The sequence below is a fragment of the Vidua macroura genome, chromosome 7 (assembly GCF_024509145.1).
Source record: "Vidua macroura isolate BioBank_ID:100142 chromosome 7, ASM2450914v1, whole genome shotgun sequence".
Lineage (NCBI taxonomy): Eukaryota > Metazoa > Chordata > Aves > Passeriformes > Viduidae > Vidua > Vidua macroura.
The window spans coordinates 26,454,235-26,473,435 of record NC_071577.1 but is presented as its reverse complement, the minus strand read 5'-3'; the positions used below and the strand labels follow the sequence as shown (position 1 = coordinate 26,473,435).

Genomic DNA, 19,201 nt, shown 5'->3' with positions numbered 1-19,201 from the left:
TGCAGAAAAAAAAAGAATAGTAGTGATGCTTGAGATTGTCCTGTCTTTCTGTGTTAATAAATACTTTTAATGCAGCTTACAGAAATGTCTTATTTCATTGCCCAGTAGGTTAAAAAGAAGTTGGATTAAACCCCAAATGAACACAGTATCTCATGAATAATGAAAAACTAATAGATACTATGTTTGAGCAAGGTTATGAGGAACCTGAAATTGGTGTTTAAGTCAATTCTCATGCAGAGCAACAGTGTGCCCTGTCACTGTGTTATTTAGAACAGACCTTCAAAGTACTGGAGGTAAAAAGCCCACTGTGGTGCTCTAATATGTTCTTTTGAGTGACTTCCCTCCTTTTCTCTATCTCATGCAAAACCTCTGAGAGTTCTTCACACCTGGTAAAAAAGGTGGAATGTGCTGAATCTAAAGTTGGCTCAGCTTTGAATGGATCCACTCTCGTGATGAGATTTGCCCTTTCTGCTTCTTTGATTTATGCACATGAAAAAATGCTTGTGCTAAAGTTATAGCTGAAATGGAAACTAGTCTTGACTAAATCAATGCTGTTGAATTCCCTGTGAAAGATGTATTTCATGATTAAGAACTTGCATGATTTTTGGAGTTCTTTTTTCCCTCCAGAATGCAGCAGTTGCTTTTTCTGCACTTGTTCGTGCATTGGATGAGTTGAAAGTGGTGGCTGTAGTGCGCTATGTTTATGATAGAAGATGCAACCCACAAATTGGAGTAGCTTTTCCGCATATTAAGGATGCATATGAGGTAACTCTTCTCTCTTACCCTTCTGCAGAGAGACCCAGTAGCAACACAGTATGTCAGAATTTTTGCAGCATATGTTTCCCCTGATCTTTCTTACGAGAGACTATTGAAAGAGCCAAATATGTATAGCATGGCTGAGCAGTGATGGAGGTGGGGGCGGACACAACAGTCTTCAGACTTTTGAAGGGTATAAACATAAAAGATGGAAAGGAATTATTTAGGGTGGTATGAACTGGAGGAGGTAATTGAATAAAGAAAAAATGAGGCAGAGAAATGTTAAAAAAACCAAATCTAGCTTTTGACTTTGGAATACAGTAAGCTCTGATAAAACCTCCCAAAGCACCAATATATTGGATATTTAAAGCATGGATAATTGGAAATCTGCACAAGAAAAAGGGATCAGATAGGTTGGGAGGTCTTTATTCCACAAGCAGAAAAATTGAGTGTAGCCATCACTATGTTATAAAATATAATGCTGTGTTTTATTCTGATTTAAAATTGTTGCTCTATAAATATTTTAAGTGTTTTGATGTGCACAGACATACAGACATGACATTTTCAGATTTTTCTTAGGTTTTATATTGCCCTGATATGGCACTCTGGGGATACAGATTTTTTTTTTTCTTCAGGCTCAGTTGTTTTTTCTTACACAGTGTCTCATCTGGGGTTACAGATATTATTCTTTTCTCTTGCACAGTGTCTCATCTATGTGCAACTACCCTATATGGAAGACCTAAGACAATATGTATTTTCATCCTTGAAAAACAGTAAAAAATGCATTCCTACAGGTAAGATATTTGCTGGTCAACTGGAAAAGTAACCTGCTTGTTGTCTTCTAAGATACTCTAAAATAGTTAGAATATTTGGCTTACCAATGAAAGCCTAAGTTTTGTTGTTATTTTGACTGAGGAAGACACCCAGGTATTTGGGCATCCATTATGGTGATGTCATCTTGAGGTGTAAATATGTGTTAGAGGTTTGCCACTTCAGGTGTGGGCTGAGCAGACCTAAGTTTGCAAGCAGTATTTCAGCTGTTCTGTTAAATGACTTCTGGCTCAGGTTACAGCATTGTGAGTCTCACAGGATCCTGTGATAGAGAGCTGCGATTAGTCCTCTGTATCCTTTGATCTTTGAACTCATTTGTGGGAGTAAATGGCCAAACCTTGTGGGATCTACAGTGTGTGATTAGCTAGCTAGAATTAGAGCAGAGGCAGCTGCTCTGTTGGTGCAAAGCTGGTCCCGTAGCCATTTGCAGTATGGCCTGTTAATATAATGTACAAAGGCAAAGACAGTATTTTCTGTGGAGTGTTATTAAACTGCGTGCTTATTGGTGTCCAGGTTGAGATGGATGGCATTTTTGGAGAACATGCAGCTACACAAAGCTTGACTTGCTGTTCTGAGAGTTTTGCACAGCAATGAGTCTTAAGTGGATGTAGTTTAAAATCCACTCCTGCTTCTTTCAATTGTTATGAGATGCATTGAATGGGCACCTGCACGTCAGGGTATATTTAGCATGCTGTTTTGTTTCTATAGCAGTTTCTGTCTTCTTGCCTGTAACCAGCAGTTTGATAACAAATCTAAAACCTATCTTACCAAAGCAGTAGCTGGCTCTTGTGAACTGTGTTAATTCGCAATCATAACTTTAAAAATTTATATTATGCCATTTAGTTTTGCAAACCAACTGTTCTCCTTATTTTCTAAGTGGCCTATAAACCTTCTGTTGCAAATGAAAACATCTTGAAAAAGAAGAAAAGCTAAAGCAGAAAGGCAACAATAATTGAGGTCTTGGGGCAAAAGAAAAAGGCTTTATCTTTACACTGTAGTCCTTAAATAAAGCAGGGGTTTATTATTGTGTCCATTATCCATATTCTTTATTAGCACATCTACAGCTGCAGTGCATTCTGTGGCATGTAATGACTCGGTGAAAATCTCACATTGTGAAGCAAATCTTCATTTATAAACTGTTTCAAGAAATCCATCCATCTGCAAGTGTATTTAATCTTCCTTTGTATGTGATTGCTACCTTAGTGGATCAGTTATCTGCTGTTGACTCACTGATTGATTCTATGAATTTGGTTCATGAAGATGGAGAAACTTTTGAGGACCTATTTAAGCCCAGCAAGATTCCAAACCCTCATTTTCAGAGATTATATCAGGTGAGATGAACTATATGGTATTTTTTAAAAACTTTTTTCTTAAGATTTTTCTGTCTTTCTTTGATTCACGTTGGAAAGATCTGCATTGTGAAAATGCAGATATAAATCTCTGGCATTAAAGTATGTGGTAACCAGTGATTTCTGTGTTGTCCCTGACATAAATTTATGTTTAAAATTTCTAGTTTCCAGGAAGCAAGGGAAATTATACCTGTGCTGAGGTGTCTACAACAGCATCAGTGATATTCACAGGCACATAGACTAGGCAAGTTAAAACTTGCCTCTCAACACTGTATTGTGGACATAGATTCAGTCTTTGACTTTTGGACAAAGAGAAAAATTGGCTCAGAATTTGCAATATCTTCAGTTTCTCATTCTGTGTCCCATCACTTTTCTGTGCATTGTTGCATCTAGCAGTGTTCCAAACCAGGTCAGTCTGAGATGAACTGGATCAGTAATAAATGGTTATTAACTTTGTTGACATTTAAAATATTGTGTTGGGGTGTCTAAGCTGATGCACTTTACAAGCCAGCAGAACAGTTCACACTTCCTGCAGTTATTATATCAAGCTGTCTCCATTTTGATTTACATTCCTTTCATGTCACGAAGACTTTCATTGCAACTGTGAGGATGAGAGACTTAATTATACATTGGAATGCAAGTGTTTAAAAAATGACACAGCAAATGCAAAAATAAAGAAAATTATGTTGCAATTTAAGCAACTGCAGAATTGTACTGTATACAGAACCATGGAGATATATTGAACATGTGACTCTTCTCTGAAAATTGAACAAAAATGGTATTATAGCAATCACATTCATCATATCTCAGCAATTCCACATGATGTATTTTGGTTTACAAGTAGGAAGATGTTTTTTTAAATTAAGAAAACTTACCCTAGCTTCCCAAAGCCTTGCTTTCTCAATGTTGTTAAAATAACTAAAGGATCTGAAGGTCAATGTGTGTTTCAGGAACACATGTAAGCCCACTGTCTTCAACCCTACTCTGATTGACACCTGAAGAACTCAGAGGTCTCATCAAGTTCTGCCAGTCATATTGACAAGACAGTGTGTAACTGAATAAAAGATTTGATCAGTTGGAGGTTATTGCAGGGCAAGAACTTAAAATGAACTGACCTCTGCACAGCTCTTATTTTAGGAAGGGTTGTTAAGCTCGGATATTACGAAACTTGGGCTTTGCTTGTAAATCAAATACTTGGGGGATAGAATTTCCTCTGTTATATTGCTAGATAGAGGTTTGCATTCTTTTAGTTTAGTGGATGTTACCTCTTGGTGAAAGATGTTTTTATTAGGTGTGCTATTTGTCTTCTGAAACAGTGTGATAGTGGTGTTCCAGCACTTGGGACAATTACTGCTGGAAGAGAATAACTGAGTAACTTGCCTATTTCCTTAGAGGATAATAGGATTTTGTAAGGTTGAGTGCTACTGGTAGAAGTATTTATTGACTGAATGTATGGGGTAGGATACAATTTTTGTCCTTGCTGTTCAGGAAGCCCTAAACTGTCAGTCCCCTTAGTGCTTTCTTTTGGCCACACACAGCCCCATTCATTTGTCTTATTACAAAATTACTATTAATCTGCGCTTGTTCTCTCCTTTGCTGCAAAGATGTTCCAGATTCTTAGTATTTTGCTCTTAGGCAAAGTGGCACTGCTGGTTCCTTAAGAACTGTGAAGAAAAATTCTGCATCATCTTTTGACTGTAGCCAGTAAGTGGATTGTTTGAATAGAACCTATAAATGGTTTTGAAAAATAACTCTGAAGAAAAGGATGAACTCCTACCTCATTTCCTTGCTTTGTTGCCTCATGAAGATATTTGGAACGATAAGTGACAAGAGCCAGAATTTAAACAAAAACATCAAGCTAAATTATATCTCTGGAAGCAGTGGTAGGCATCAGGAAATGACAGAGTGGATGAGAAGTAGATGTTAATGCTTGCTGGAGTGGAAGATGAGGAATATCCTATATCCAGACTTTCAACCTTTATTCCTTGCTTCCAGAAAAAACTAGGTGAACTTCTGTAGCTTTTGTAGTGGTAAACTTCCAACATTATTGTTTAAGTTGCCCATCTTAAATACAGGGATTTGAAGCACCTAAGATGTTTAGGGGATGCAGTTAATTTTATTTGTTAGCCAAATAAACAAACTGCTCAGCAAGGGTGGTTCTGTAGAAAGATGGACCTGTTGGTCTGTTGGTGCATATATGTCATTGTTTATCATGGAGTTAATGGTGTGAAGCCCGCTTCATTGCATCCATTGACCAGTACCTTGGTGTGACCCCTGTTCCTGAAAGCTGGCTGTGTCTCTTGAAGTGGAAATGTAAGAAATTAGGAAAAGCAATGAGGAGCTAGTGCCTTGGTGACAACATGCATGAATAGAACAGTGAGTCTGCAAGGCAGTGGCAGTGTGGGTTTCTTCTAACTGTGAAGGTAGGAGTGATTCCTGCTGGACACAGAAGGAAGGGGGGTAGCAAGGTTAAGAGGGACGGTGTTGCTTTAGAAACTCCAGGCTGTCTGTTTAACTTAGTCTCCATTTAGCACCTGAGTTTTGACAGTACCTGCCATCTCAGGTTTCAGATGTAGTCATCTACTTTAAAAACAGGTAAAAGTAGATGCTGTGGCCACTCAGTCTGCTCAGCTCCTGCAGCTGCACACATTAAGATGTCAGTTACAAAAGCCTGAAACACATAGGCATAACAAGGGACTTAAGTTTTTTTGCTTTGTGAGTTTAATTCAATTACCTAATTTTTTGATTTTTGGGTGGTTGTTTGTTTGTTTGTTTGTTTTTGTATCAGAAGAGCCATTACTGCAGCTTCCAGCAACATTTTTACTGTCTTTCAAAATAATTGTGCCTTAAATCATTACAAGTTTTCCAAATCAGTAGCCTTGTACAACTGCCTCCTTTTGGCAGTACGTTCTAATGTGGACTGGAATCTTAATGGCAGCCTGAAAACACATCAGTATTGATGTGTCGCATATTGTCTTGATTTTCTGTATTGGCAGATTTCCAGTATGCATAGGAGCTTCTATTTGCTTTGATTTTGTTTTTTATATTAATGTCATGTCTGACAGCCAACAGGGGAGCAAATCTCTGCTGTATTCCTAGTTTACTGAGTAGGTGCCTTCACATGGGTGTCTAATGCACCCAGTACAATGAGCATGGGAAAAAAATTTGTCTCCTTTGTATATCACATGTTTTGATGTATTTGTGTGCGTGCACTGGTATCTGTGTGTGTATTTGTAAATGCACATACCTCTCTACTGCTATCTCACACTTCACAAAATTGTAAAGATATTTACTTTGTTTTCAAAGCCCTCCATGGAATTTCTGTAGCCTGCCTCATTAACCTCATCTCTCCCCGTCTGCTTGACTCCGTGACTGTGTGCACTGACTCTACACTTGGGTGAAAAATCCTTCTCTGTAGCTCTCACCATCTGTTCCAGCTTTGTGCATCTGTCAGGCCCCTTCATTCCCTACTCCTGTCAAAGCTATGTTCCAAACATACATATATTCTGTGCCTCACCTGTGCACATTTAATATTCTCTCTTTCTATTTGCATTCTCTCTTAAGCTTATGAACATTCCTCCTGTATGCATACTGAGTTTAATTGACCAAGAAGAAATATTTTCTTTGAGGGACATTAAACTGTTAAAATAACTGGAATGTGTGGTTGGGATAGATCTCATTTACTTAATTTTGAAGTGTATATAAATATCTCCTGTGGGACTGTTTTTTTATAAGAGAACTGCTTTTTAAAGGTAGAGTGAAGCTAAAAATATGAACAATTGCAGATTGTTTAATTCCTGGGATTTTTCTAATTTTCATAGAACTCATTCCAGTGAGTGTGGGACCACTCATCTGCATCGGTATTCTTGTTTAATATCATTAATAATCTCCTTAAACAGTTGATCATAGACTTTCAGTCCACTGTGAGACAGGATATTTTTCAGCAATACAAAGGTTTAATACGGAAGATATTTTGCAGTTACCATATGGTGTACAGGCATTACATTAAAAGTTTTTAATATAATTGAAAGTTCTACTTTGCTCAGACTGTTTTGTTTCTTGCAGTGTTTGCAGCACAAGGCTTTTCACCCTGATAAGCCACTGCCACCAATAGAACAGCACATTTTACAAATGCTGGAAATGCCTTGTGTGGTAAGAGAAAGGTGTCAGGCTCCTCTGGAAAGAGTAAAAGCACTTTTCCCCCTAAAGGAAGTTGGCAAGAAAAAAGAAGAGAAGACTGCGCAAGACATCTTCAAAGACAAGTAAGTTAGAGATGTATTACGGATTTTTTGAAACTTTTTTTTTTACACTTCAGGTTGTTTTTGCTGGATGAAGCAGGCTCAGAATCTTTTGAACAGAAAATCAATGAGTTACACAATGGAAAAAATGCTGATGGATAGAGAATGTTGTAGTGCCACAATGTCTGGAGTGTTTTGTGAATAGTGGTGGTCATACTGTTGCAGTGCAGGACACACTAGGAACCAGTAAGTTCCTCATGTCTGGGGAGCCTGTACCTACTCACGTAAGTTCCTCATGTCTGTATTTGCTGCCACAGAATCACAAAATCCATCAGATTGGAATGGACCACCAGAGGCTTCTAGGTCAACCTGTTGCTCAAAGACCACCTGTGAGATCTAAGCAGGGATTCATACAGTCTGGCTTTGAAAACCTTCAGGGTTTGTGCATCCTTTCTGGGCAACCTGTTGCATTGCTGCTTGTCTCCTGGTCAGTTAGTTTGTCCTAGAGGTCTTTATAAAATAGTTCAAATAACACTAACAGAGGGTCTAATTTAGTTTAGAATAAATGCCATGGCAGTTTAAATTAGCCATAAAGTTGAGCCTTCCTTCTCAGCATGCTTGATTTAGGTAATTATCTAGCTTTCATTTTGAATATCAAAAGAAAAGCAGTTTCATTATTATGTACTGTGCATTTGATGTGGTTGTCTCCAAGAAAATCAAGCTGTTATAGACTCTTCCTGGAACAGCTATTGTTCGAACAGTTTTAAGACAGGGTATTTTTGATATTATTGAATATAGGTGTTTAGTTTATTTGTGCTGCAGAGAGGAAGAATAAATGCTAAATTGATACTGCACTTGTACTGTCACCTCAGCCAAATCAATTTATGTAAACAAAATCTGCTTCTGAGAAATTAATTTACTGAAATCTATAATTAATATAACTAGTGGGCCCCTGAGATGTTGGAGTGTTCTCAGTTAGCTCCTTCTCCCTTTGTTTTGTCATTTTTGGTTCAGTCCTTTCAGCACTAGGAATGACGTCTTTGAGGTGTTTTGAGCTCTTGCTTAGCTCATTCCTTTCCTCTGGGTTGGGTAGAGCCTCTTCAGCATGTTGTTTTGGGAAGACACAACACCGGACTCCTCACTTCGCTGCTTGAGGCTAATGACCACATTCCTTTCTACAGACTGGGACACGCCTGGCTTTTGTTGTTGTTGTTGTTGCTGATTTCAGTGTATTCCTGTTGCCTTGGTGTGTCTGTGAATTCATACTGATTAAATTCTCTTTTCCTTACTCCATGCCCCAGTTTCTCTGGGTTTATGTACATTTATATGTATAGCTTAAAAAGTGGTAGAGCCAGATTAGAAATAAAAGGTAAAAAATTGGGTTCAAACAAGCTAGAGAGAGAATTTAAACAAAAAGCAGTGACCCATTACTGTTAGTTGCTTTAAAATATATCTTCCCAAAAGCATCTGACAAGCAAGAAGGAAATCTATTTTGTTTAAAAACTGGTTTCCTTTAGAGGGGTGATAAAAGTAGTTGTAAAAGTAATGCAGATAGAAATTGATGTTGGGCATTAAAATTATTTAAAAAAAAAAACTGTAAATGAAGTAAAAGGATACAGACTCAACTATGCAAAGAAGAATGAATGATAGTTAGGATTTGTTTAAAATTGCAGAATAATGGTATTGCTGTAGTAATGAATGGGTCTGGTAGTATTTTATCATTGCTACAACAGCAGTCTTAACTGTATGTTTTTGTTCTGTGTTTGGGGAAAAGCTGAGATTATATAATTTATTCACTGGATCAAGAAAAGTGCATCACTCTGCAACAATGATTAAGGAAAATATTAAATAACAAAGGCATTGGTACAGGTTGCCCAGAGAGGTTGTGGATGCCCCTTCCTGGCAGTGTTCAAGGCCAGGCTGGGTGGGGCTTTGGGCAGCCTGGTTTAGTTGGAGGTGTCCCTGCCCATGGCAGGCGTGTAGGAAGTGGGTGATCTTTAAGGTTCCTTCCAACCCAAACCGTTCTGTGATTCTAAATGCTATGGTTCTATGAGATTCAACTCATTAATACTAAGATATAGGTTGCATTTAAGTATTTGGAAACACTGTTTAGAAGATGTCTTGACCATTATTTTTGTTTTCTAAAACTGATTTGTACCTCCTGTCATCATATTGACCAAATTCTTCTCTGTTAATGTTTAAGGTCTAATGGGACTAAATCAGCATAATTGTAGGCATGATATCTTAATAGAGATTTCAGTATTCATTTGTATCACTTTTGCTTAAGATATGTGTAGTTAAAAAAAAAATCCAGTAGTATAGAAAACATTTTACCTTTTCCTTCTTAGGTTGGCTATGGAGAGGTTGTTATCTCATACAGCTTTTTAGGATGTGAGAGGCTTCTATATTAATGTAGAAGTGGGTGTTTTAAATTAATCTTGTATTTTATTAATTTTTCTCAAATAGTAATTGCACGTTTTGCAGTTTAAAAATACTGCTAATCAGTGCATATTCTAAATGTCAGATCCTTGGCTGGTATAAATGGCTATGAATTCATTAGTTTCTGCTGTGCTGCACTGATTAATGACAACTGTAGATTTGGTCCTAGGCTGTTAAATGCAGCATCATCATTTATTTTCTCCTTCCTCCAATCCCAAAGCATTTTGAATCGGTAAAAATAATGCAGGAAGAAAAAGAAGAAAATTGATTGCCATATACTTTTGGAGGAAAATATTCTGAAAGGGAATTTTTGTTGTTCTTTACACCTTTCATCAAACCATGTTAATATACAAGATTTTTGGTTCCAGTGGAGTTTCTAAACTCTCTGTTGTTGATAAGTATCAGTTTCTCCTTTTACAGAGAGACACGCTGGTTTTTCAAAACAATCAAGCAACTTGTTCAAGGTTAGCCAGAAAGTCAGCAGAGTTGAGAATGAAGCAAAGGTATCCTATCCTTGTCCCTAGGCATAGCTAAAGTCATCGTTTCTCCTAGAGTGATAAGTAAGGTTATGGTGAATGACAGGAGTTGCTGAGGAGAAGGGATTTCATTTTTGGTAGTGACAAAATTAAGTAAAGGACACAGAAGATTGCTGAAACAAAGTGAGATAGACAATGATTGTAAAGTAGGGGAGGGAGTGTGCTATGGAAAGCAAAAAGGAAGAATGCACAAGTTCTTTCTAATAGTTGATTGCTTCTGTAACATGGAGTGCAGTTTTTGCAATCACTTCTAATCTTGCAGAATGAAAAGTGGCTCCTAATCCAGGATCTCTGGCTTTGTCCCTACATCATCATGCAGTTTCTTCTTTTCACAGCAGTAGAATTTTTCAGAAAAACTTGTTACTTTGTTTTGGGATTCCTTGAACACAAATCCTGCCCTTTGGGTTGCTGAGTAGCTTTCAGTCATTCTTAAATGGAAATCAATTTGTCTGTGTCAGTAGCCTGTCAGCATCTAATTTTCTTCCCCTTTTGTGATTATCTGGATTTTCCTGTTGCTGAGATGTGCTCTGAAGTGTAGCATGTTACATTTTAGAATTAAGTTCCTAGTTTGAATGTACACCTTGCTCTATGTTACCTGTAAGGACAAAGCAAGAAAGTAGCCCAAAATCACACCTAACTTTTAAAAAATACAGTCTTTTGAAAGCATTTTGAGATGTAGCTTAAAATGTCCTAAGAGAGTTCTGATCTGCTTAACTGGAGTTTGTCTAGCAGGTTTTAACAAATACAAGCTGCAAGTTTACAGAGTTCTCATGTGATCTAGCAGGTAGTGACTGAACAGTAAATTAATGTCTTACTAAAATGGTGCATTTTCACTTACATTTCATGTTTATAAAAAAAACCTAGTGAAAATACCAAACGTCATATTATATACTGTAAATTATCAAGGCTACCTCAACACAGAAGTTCTAAATAATGTGTTTGGAGATATTCTGTATTTAGAAAGATGAAGAAGGTTTGTGTGAATAAGGAAATTCACACCTGAAATAAGCAGTAAGAATCTCGTACCTTCTACAAGTGATGCCTTTGCTGTATGTGAATATGAAGTTTGGTCTGTTTCTACTGTCTGGTTTGTGCAGCCCAAGGGAAAAATAAGGCATGTTTAAGTGTTGATTTTTGGAACAGTTATGTAATGAAGTTTAGTTCAGTGTATATTTCATTAATTTATTGACTCCCTGGTAGTAGGCAGGACAGTCATCTTGAAGTGTTTGTATTCATTTTTGTTCTTCTCATTTGCAGCGAAGATGAACCCAGCCTTAAGAAACCAAAAATTGAAGATGAGGAAGAGAGCTTTAGCATTATGAAACTTGCTGAAGGCAATATCACCTCTGTAAGCATATTTTTACAAATCTGATTATCAAAGGGAAAGATTAATTCTCTAGGTCTATTGTAGTGAATATACAGAATTCCTGATAAAAGGAGGGTTTCTAGCTGAAACATAACTGAAATACTGTCTACTTGTACGTTTGAGACTCTGCTAGAGATTCTGAAGACAACTTTCTCTGCCCTTAGGCATGTGTTAACACAAGTTTCCATCAGTCATGGATATTTTAGGACAAAATTCTCTCCTGGTGTTTAGAACTCTAAAAGGAAAGCCTGAGGATCTGAAGAAAACAGAATTGGAGCTCAGTGGTTGAATTTTGTTCTTGCTGTCTTTCATATCTTCTGCAACATAAAAGTTGCCTCTGTGTATTTAATCAAAAGTATTGCTCTGATTTTAGACATTGTTTTCTGCATTAATTTGGGGTCTAAATCAGAAATTTGCCTTCATCTTGCCACTAGATCTAACTTAAAATTTGGTGGCTAGATGAAACCTGTATCATAACTGTGCACCTTCCTTTATTTAATGTTTTCCTATTAGCTCAATATTAAATATTTTTTTATAACTTCTCTTGTTTTCAGATGTGCTGTTCTTTAAGGTTCATTTTGAAAAAAGCATTATTGATACTTATAAAAATATTTGAAGTCTAAAAAGATTTCGGTGTTCTGCACTTCTAATATAATTTTCTGATATTTCCTGAAAAGTGACATTGCTAGATCTTGAAGAAATACAGTGAGACCAAGCAAACTTATTGCAAAGTCCATTAATTATTTTGACAGCAAAGCATAAAAAAGTAGAATTATGATTGCTGACAGAAAATTTTAAGATTGTTGTTTTTTTTTCCCCTCAAGTTAATGCATCCATTTTTCAGTGTTTATTTATGTTTGACCTGGTTTTAGTTCCTTTGAAAGGTTTCTGCATTTCCATGCCCATTTAGAGCATTTAGACTTTAAGATGTTAGACTCTGCCAGAAAGCCTAGATGATTTAAGTGCAAGCTTTTAATTTTGAGGTCCTATTGGAGTGGCAAACCACTGATTCTGTACCCATGTGCCATGGAGCCCACGCTCCTCACTAAGCATCTGGTGAGATTAGAGAGGTCTAAGAGGTCTGTGCTACAGAAGATCTCTAAGCTGAACTAGCAGATAACCTGAAGTGCTGTGCTTCTGTCCTCTCAGCACCAGGGAAGTGGTCGACTTGTAACAGTGCAGCAGAGTGAGTTCATCTTGCTCATGTCATAACCAACTTTTGCCAGGAGTACTGTGCATTAACGCACTTTAGAAGACTTGCATTTTTGAGTCTGAATGCAGAGAAGTACACAGTTCAAATATTCAAATAAAAAGAAATTTAAAGATTCTTGTTGCCTGACAAGAAGAAAGAGATGCATTTTGGAAGACAATTGAATTGGTTTTGTACTTTTTGTAGGTAGGCAGTGTTAACCCAGCAGAAGATTTCCGAATTCTGGCGAGGAAGAAAAATGCTGACTTCAAAGATGGTAAATGACTTTTGTCTATCTTAATTATATTAGTAGCACTTTCAGAGTTCAGTAAATGCAATTCATTTGTTTAAACATAAGTTTCTAGTGCAATGTGAGTTGCTCTGGAATTTACAGGTTAGCTTGTAGTGCCTCTCAGCCAAGGAAGGTGTCATCTGTAATTCCCATGTTAATACTTGCCTTCCCCAATTAATTCTCAGGTAGCTGTCTTTGGGTAAAAAGGCACTGAACAGCTACACTGAGGCACCTGAGCAGCTCATCAGATGTTTCTAACGAAGACCCCTTGGTATTCACTGACTGCCTCATTCAGAATGAGTCTCAGCTTCTCATTCCTGGGATCTTTCTGGCCTGAAGTGGACAGCTGTGGGGGTGCACAGTGTGAGAAACCTGTCTCGTGTTCCATGAACAAAAAAAAGAGACTCTCATGCCTGGGACTTAAATCTTCACATGCAAAGGTCATTTCCTACTGCTTGTGAGTGGAAGAAAGCACAGGTGAATTCAGAATGGAATAAAAAGGTAGTATTTGTAATCTGAAAGTTGAGAGAAGGCTCTGTGTGCACTGACTCTTCTCAGAGATAAAAATGAACACAAGGCACAGGTCAAGCACTGGCTTGCATGGCCTAAGTCTGAAAATGCTATGAAATTATCATTGATTTGTATGGTAGTTCCCTCCAGGAGTAGCTATACAGAGATATATGTAATCCAAAGGTGTCTTAAAAAGAAGGCACAAGATGGATGGGGTCCTTTATCTCATAAAGGGTGATTGGAAGGTTGTGGAAGGATAAACCTGATCTGCCAAATAGCCACTAATGTCACATTGCTTTTCAAAGAAAGATTTGCAGAGGTGCTTAAGTGAGGTACTGAGTATTTCAACAAGACCTTTGGTCCTTTTGGATGGAGTTTCAGGAGTGTGTTTAGCGGTATATTGAGTTGTAATATGGCATGTTTAAAGCCTGCATAGCTATTTCTCTCCAGAATTTCCAGACCTCTATGACAGCTAGCTAGCTTTTTTACATGGATTTTTCATTAGACCCAGAAGAAATTATTTATTTAAAAAATATTGAGTTGTCTTCTTAAATCTCAGCTATATTAAGATGCAGTAAAAAAAGCATTGTACAATTCATTAGAATACAGAAACTGTGAAACAGTTGACTACTTTGTTATGGTGATAAATTTTATCATGTAGGAAAGCTTTGAGGCAGAAATAAGTATAGTGATTATCCTTGAAGATGGTTTAACTAGAAAGAGTGTTTAAATATGTCCACTTGGTAGCTGTGCTGGAGATAACTGCAGTACATGGTTGGAAGGTTATGAAATTTTGAGCAATTTGCTTTTATGCTTTGTAATCTGCTCTGTAATGATAAGGTGTAGTTAAACAGAATGTAGTGCAGTCACCCATTTAAAGGAGAGATAGAAGCCACTACAAATAAAAACATACTTTGCATATTATCTCTTTCTTCTGGATAATCCTTTTTGTGCTTTAGAGCCTTTTAGGTAGCTTAATATATTGAACATTGCAGGCATGTTTTTAATGGCTTGCTGTATTGCACTTTGGTTATGTAACTAGTAAATTCTGCCTTAAAACTATTCAGTGGTTCTAAGGGGTTTTTTGGTATAATTTTATCACTTAATGATGATTTTTTTTCCCTCTGCTAGAACATAAGAAATATAAAATTTCTTTGCAGAAAAGGATAATCTGTGGCATTCAAATACTTATTTGTAAAAAGGTTAGCATTTTATGTGTCAGGATGCAGACAGGAGAACTGCTAAGTTGCATTCTGTTTTTCTTTCTTGTATTAAAAAAACATCTACTACAGTGTTCCTAACTGAATAGAGCTTACATTCACCTTTTAAAATAACAGCAGTCCTTTCATTGGGAGGAGAAAGACCTTTCAGCTGTTTGATTGGAGGTGGGTTGTTTTTTAGTAGATAGAGAAGTTGTAGCAGTAGGAAGAGTTGTACTTTAAATACTGACACTACAGTTGCTTTTTAATTCAGCTACAGGTTAATGGCACACCCACACCAAAATTATAAAGTTAGCAGTACCAGAGGATGGCAAGGTGATTATTTTTCTTTTTCTTCTGAAAGAGCTTGTAGGAAGTCCTGATGGTATATTTATCACTGAAAATAGGTACCAGTATATTTCCTGCAGTGCCCTCACTGAGATTTGTTAATCAGGGCTTGTTCCTTTCATAGCAGAAGTCTTAAGTGGAAGCTAGTCTGTGTTTGATGCTGTGTGAGAACTTTGCCACTAATGCCTAAATACATATCTGCAGAAAATCAAGGATTTTCAGATTGGCAAGGGTCTTAGAGATAGGTTTTCTGGACTGGCAGCTCAATTCCTGAAACAATAGTTGACTTTGGTTTTACCTGAAAACTGTGTTGTTTATTACAGCAGGGAGCTGCTTAGGGCTTACATGTTGAGATATGTTTGATGGTTTCAGCGTACTGGTTAATGCTGATGCTCATGTAACTAGAATTGTGTTCCCCTCTAGACATCCTTACTTTCTTATTTGCATTCATGGCCTGAGCAATGTCATGTTATGCAGGTCTTATTTTGAGCAAGTCACAAGTGTGCAGTTATCACAAAGAGATGTCTCCTGATAACAACTTCTGACGTTTGTCAATGATTGCACATAAAATAGATTAGTTTACCCGAGTAGAATTGAATTGTTGCTCCCAAGGGTGTACAATGAGTTTCTTCATTGCTGTGGCTTCAGAGAATGCAGTCAGTGCTTGCCATCTTTGTAATGCCAAAGGAGTAGCCATGTACTACCAGTTCATCCTCCTGTTTGGAGGTTTCCATCTATGTCTGCATCTCTGGAGAGCAAATCATGTCTGATGTGTTGTGTTGTATTTTCATAGGCTTTTGTATAAGAGAGAATCAGGGGAGTAGAAAAAGGTAGTGACGCATGCATAGTATTTTCTTTGATTTGTAAATTTTCTGTGTGAGTTTATAGGCCACATTCATTGCATCTTACAGTACTCCTGTCTGAGAACATGATGTCAAAAAAGCTTTTTTAATTTACTGATTTTCAGCTGGGAAAGAAATCTGCATGTCCAGAGAAAAATTGCACTAAGCTCTCATTTCTGTATTTATAGTAAATTAGTTAATATTTTTTTCCTAGGCATTTCTAGAAAATTATAGATGAAAGAATAAGTAATTGCATGTGAACAATGATGATATTTCATTGCAAGATTTTCTGTAGGAATAAGTACAGTTAATGACCTTTCTGGAGCCAAGATAGTTTTCTAAAAAACAAATACTTAATTCTTTGTTGGCATGTTTTTTGCAGTTTGTCTGCATTTTTATCTTACTGGATGTTTTTGTATATTTCAGAGACTATTCATGCTCTACTGCTAGGTAGGCCAAATGCAATAACTGGTTTGATGAAAATGATTCAGTCATTAGAAGGGGTTTTGCAAACCAAATACTTGAGTGTATAGAATCACTTTGAAGTTTTCTGTATATCTGCTTCACAGAGAAGATGAAGCCAGGTTTGTCTTTGAAGGGCATAGTGATTGGGTGAGACTCAAAGCTCTGAGTTGCAACAAACAGAATTTGAATTAGATGTTATAGGGGAAAAGATAATAAAGATCACAATGATGGGACTTACACAGAAAAAGGGGCCCATGAGAACTTGGAGACTCTCCATCTTTGGAGCTACATGGAACTCAAGTCTGTGGGGCACTGAGGCACCTGTTCCACAGTGAACCCTGTTTTTAGCAGGGATTTGGGTCGTATGTCCTTCAGACATCCAGCCTCAATCATGCTGATTCATACTCACAGGGCATTTAGAGACACCATTTCAAAACTGAACCAGCACCTCATAGGGTATTGGATTAGTTCAACAACCAACAGCTCTTGGTCTTAAAATTCTTATTTCTTGGCTTAAAGACGAAGGAGACCCTTAAAAATTAGTACAGTTTTCAGTTCAGAATTTCTTTCTTCTTTTCAGTTCTAGAAAGATGTTACAGAGCAGTATTTTAAAATTAATTTTCAGGTGATTTAACTGATCTGTTAGTGAATCACACTTTAAGCACTGCCCATGAATACAAATCATTACCACCAGCAGCACATAAATCAGAAGATTAACAGGAGTTTTTTGTCTAAAGGAAGAAATTTTTTTAACCTGATTTATTTTTTTTTGGGGGGGGGGGGGAATCCCCAAGGAATCAAGCTTGGATTGTAATAATAGACAGTTTTGGCTATTATTATTGTATAATCTGATTGGTATAGTAATCGAGACCAAGAGCTGAACTGAACAAACATGAAAATATAACTGCACTTCTGTACTGTAGCTGTTCAGAGATAACAAGTGAACATAATTGTTCATGGCATATTTCACAAAAAATGACAGCACTAGTGAATGTATTTTGGAGTAGCAAATGTATCTGAATGCCAGAGGGGAAGGGATTAAATTCTGCTAGAACTAAAAGATCTTCTATTCCGGGATTTATTTTTTCCTGCAGTTCTCCAACCCTTAATAACTGTATTTGTTATCTAACCTGTCAGGTACAGTAGAAAGAGGAAAGAGAACATTAAAATTTCTTGGGACGTTCTGCAGAATGTGGTGGTTATTAGGAGTGCTTCCTGAAGTGTGTGTGGAGTTCGGGAAGTTGGGCGAGAAGAAAAAAGTTACAATTACACAGGAGTGGCCTGAATAGGCTGTCAGTTTGTTACTCAGGGACCTACTCCTCAAAACATCAATGCCTGAGATTTGTCTGGGATACATCAGAGTTAATGCTTATCACAGCTTAGTTAAAAAGACATCTTTATGCAGAACATGCCTGGCTCCAAAAACAGGGACATCTATTTTTTGCAGCATCCAGACCCAAAGATTCAGACTAATGAAAAGGCAGCAGGAAATCAACGAAGTTCTCAGATTAGAAGTGTAAAGGAACAGCAACCACTTCAAGAATTTCCTGCTATAATCCTTATCTACTCTCTTTAATATTACTTTTGTCCCCCTGAAGTAATTCGGTAGTCTAATCAGAACATATGAATTTTTGTCTATTTTAGATTCATCCATCATTGGCCTATGATTTAAGGGAAACCTAATAGACAGAACCAACTTTTTAGCCAAGCTACCTCAGGATATTAGAGTAATGTGACTTTAATACTGTTGCCATGTAACCTGTTTGCTGCCTATATTATGGACTCTCAGTTCCTGGTAAAACATTGCAGGTTTCATTTGGTTCCTTACCACAGATTTCAAAAGGGGGCATCTCACAATCAGTAGCAAGAAAGTCTTTTCTTCTGATGGCTGCCAGGGCAATCAAATGGAAAGGGATTTAAAAAAAATTAAATGCAAAAGAAGTAGTAGAGTGTCTGATAATTTCAAACAGTATGCTGGAATCTTTCTGACAATAAAGACTTTTATTGCACCCTTATAGTGCCTGGGGTTTTAATTTAACACATCAATGAGAAGGCAGTGTTTAAAAAAAACACCACCACCACTGAAAACACCAGCAGGACTTGCTTTTATTAGTGCAATTCATAAGAAATTAGAACATTTAATGAGAAAATCATTAACCATGAAAAAAAATGGACTGACTTAACTTGGGAAGCTTAAGTAGTTAGACTTCAGTTCAGTTTGTCAGCTACTGGTGAGCTGATTACCTCTGGCACAATAGGCACTTTAGCACACTTAGTTGTGCTGTAGCTGCTGTTGGGCAGAACCATTATCTGCCTCCTTTTCTAGAAACTGTGAAAACCTAGTGGGAGAATATCAAACATGCCTTGTTTCACACTATGCAGAGATATTGTCCTTCAGATTCAGTTCAGTTAGGCATTTTATAGAAAATTATGTAACAGCTGGTGCTGTGCGTGCTCACAGTGAGCAGAGAGGAACACTGTACTTAAACAATGTCTTCTTGGTGTGTTTACGTCTTGTTTCTTCCACTACTCTGGTAGGTGCTTTTCTTTGTTGATGCTTCTACAGCTGAGGTTCTTGAAGTGATGTCTATGCCCATATAATATCTAGAGCTGGGAAGGGCTATAGATCAGAGGAGAGGTTCTGCTAATCCACTGACTGGTCTTCAACAGTACAAGAACAATAAAAGTAGATGCTGTGACTTGGTCAGAAAGCTTTCCTGAATCTTTTTCTTCAGTGGCAACACCACTGTTAATCTCCCTTGACAGACATCCTCTTTTAAGAATTCTAAGAATTTGTTCAGACATTTTTTAAGTTGTTAAAACTTAAATCAGCCTTTGGTA

The 19,201-nt window shown here is 37.2% G+C and overlaps 1 protein-coding gene across 1 annotated transcript in view; it reads left to right on the top strand.

Moving 5' to 3' along the window:
* Positions 1-19,201, top strand: part of XRCC5 (X-ray repair cross complementing 5) — a 49,921-nt gene that overhangs the window by 19,756 nt on the left and 10,964 nt on the right. The window contains exons 11-16 of the mRNA XM_053982293.1: positions 628-765; positions 1,460-1,550; positions 2,791-2,918; positions 7,002-7,198; positions 11,407-11,497; positions 12,912-12,981. Of these exons, the coding sequence (XP_053838268.1) occupies positions 628-765; positions 1,460-1,550; positions 2,791-2,918; positions 7,002-7,198; positions 11,407-11,497; positions 12,912-12,981 (715 nt within the window). The remainder of the gene's footprint in view (positions 1-627; positions 766-1,459; positions 1,551-2,790; positions 2,919-7,001; positions 7,199-11,406; positions 11,498-12,911; positions 12,982-19,201) is intronic.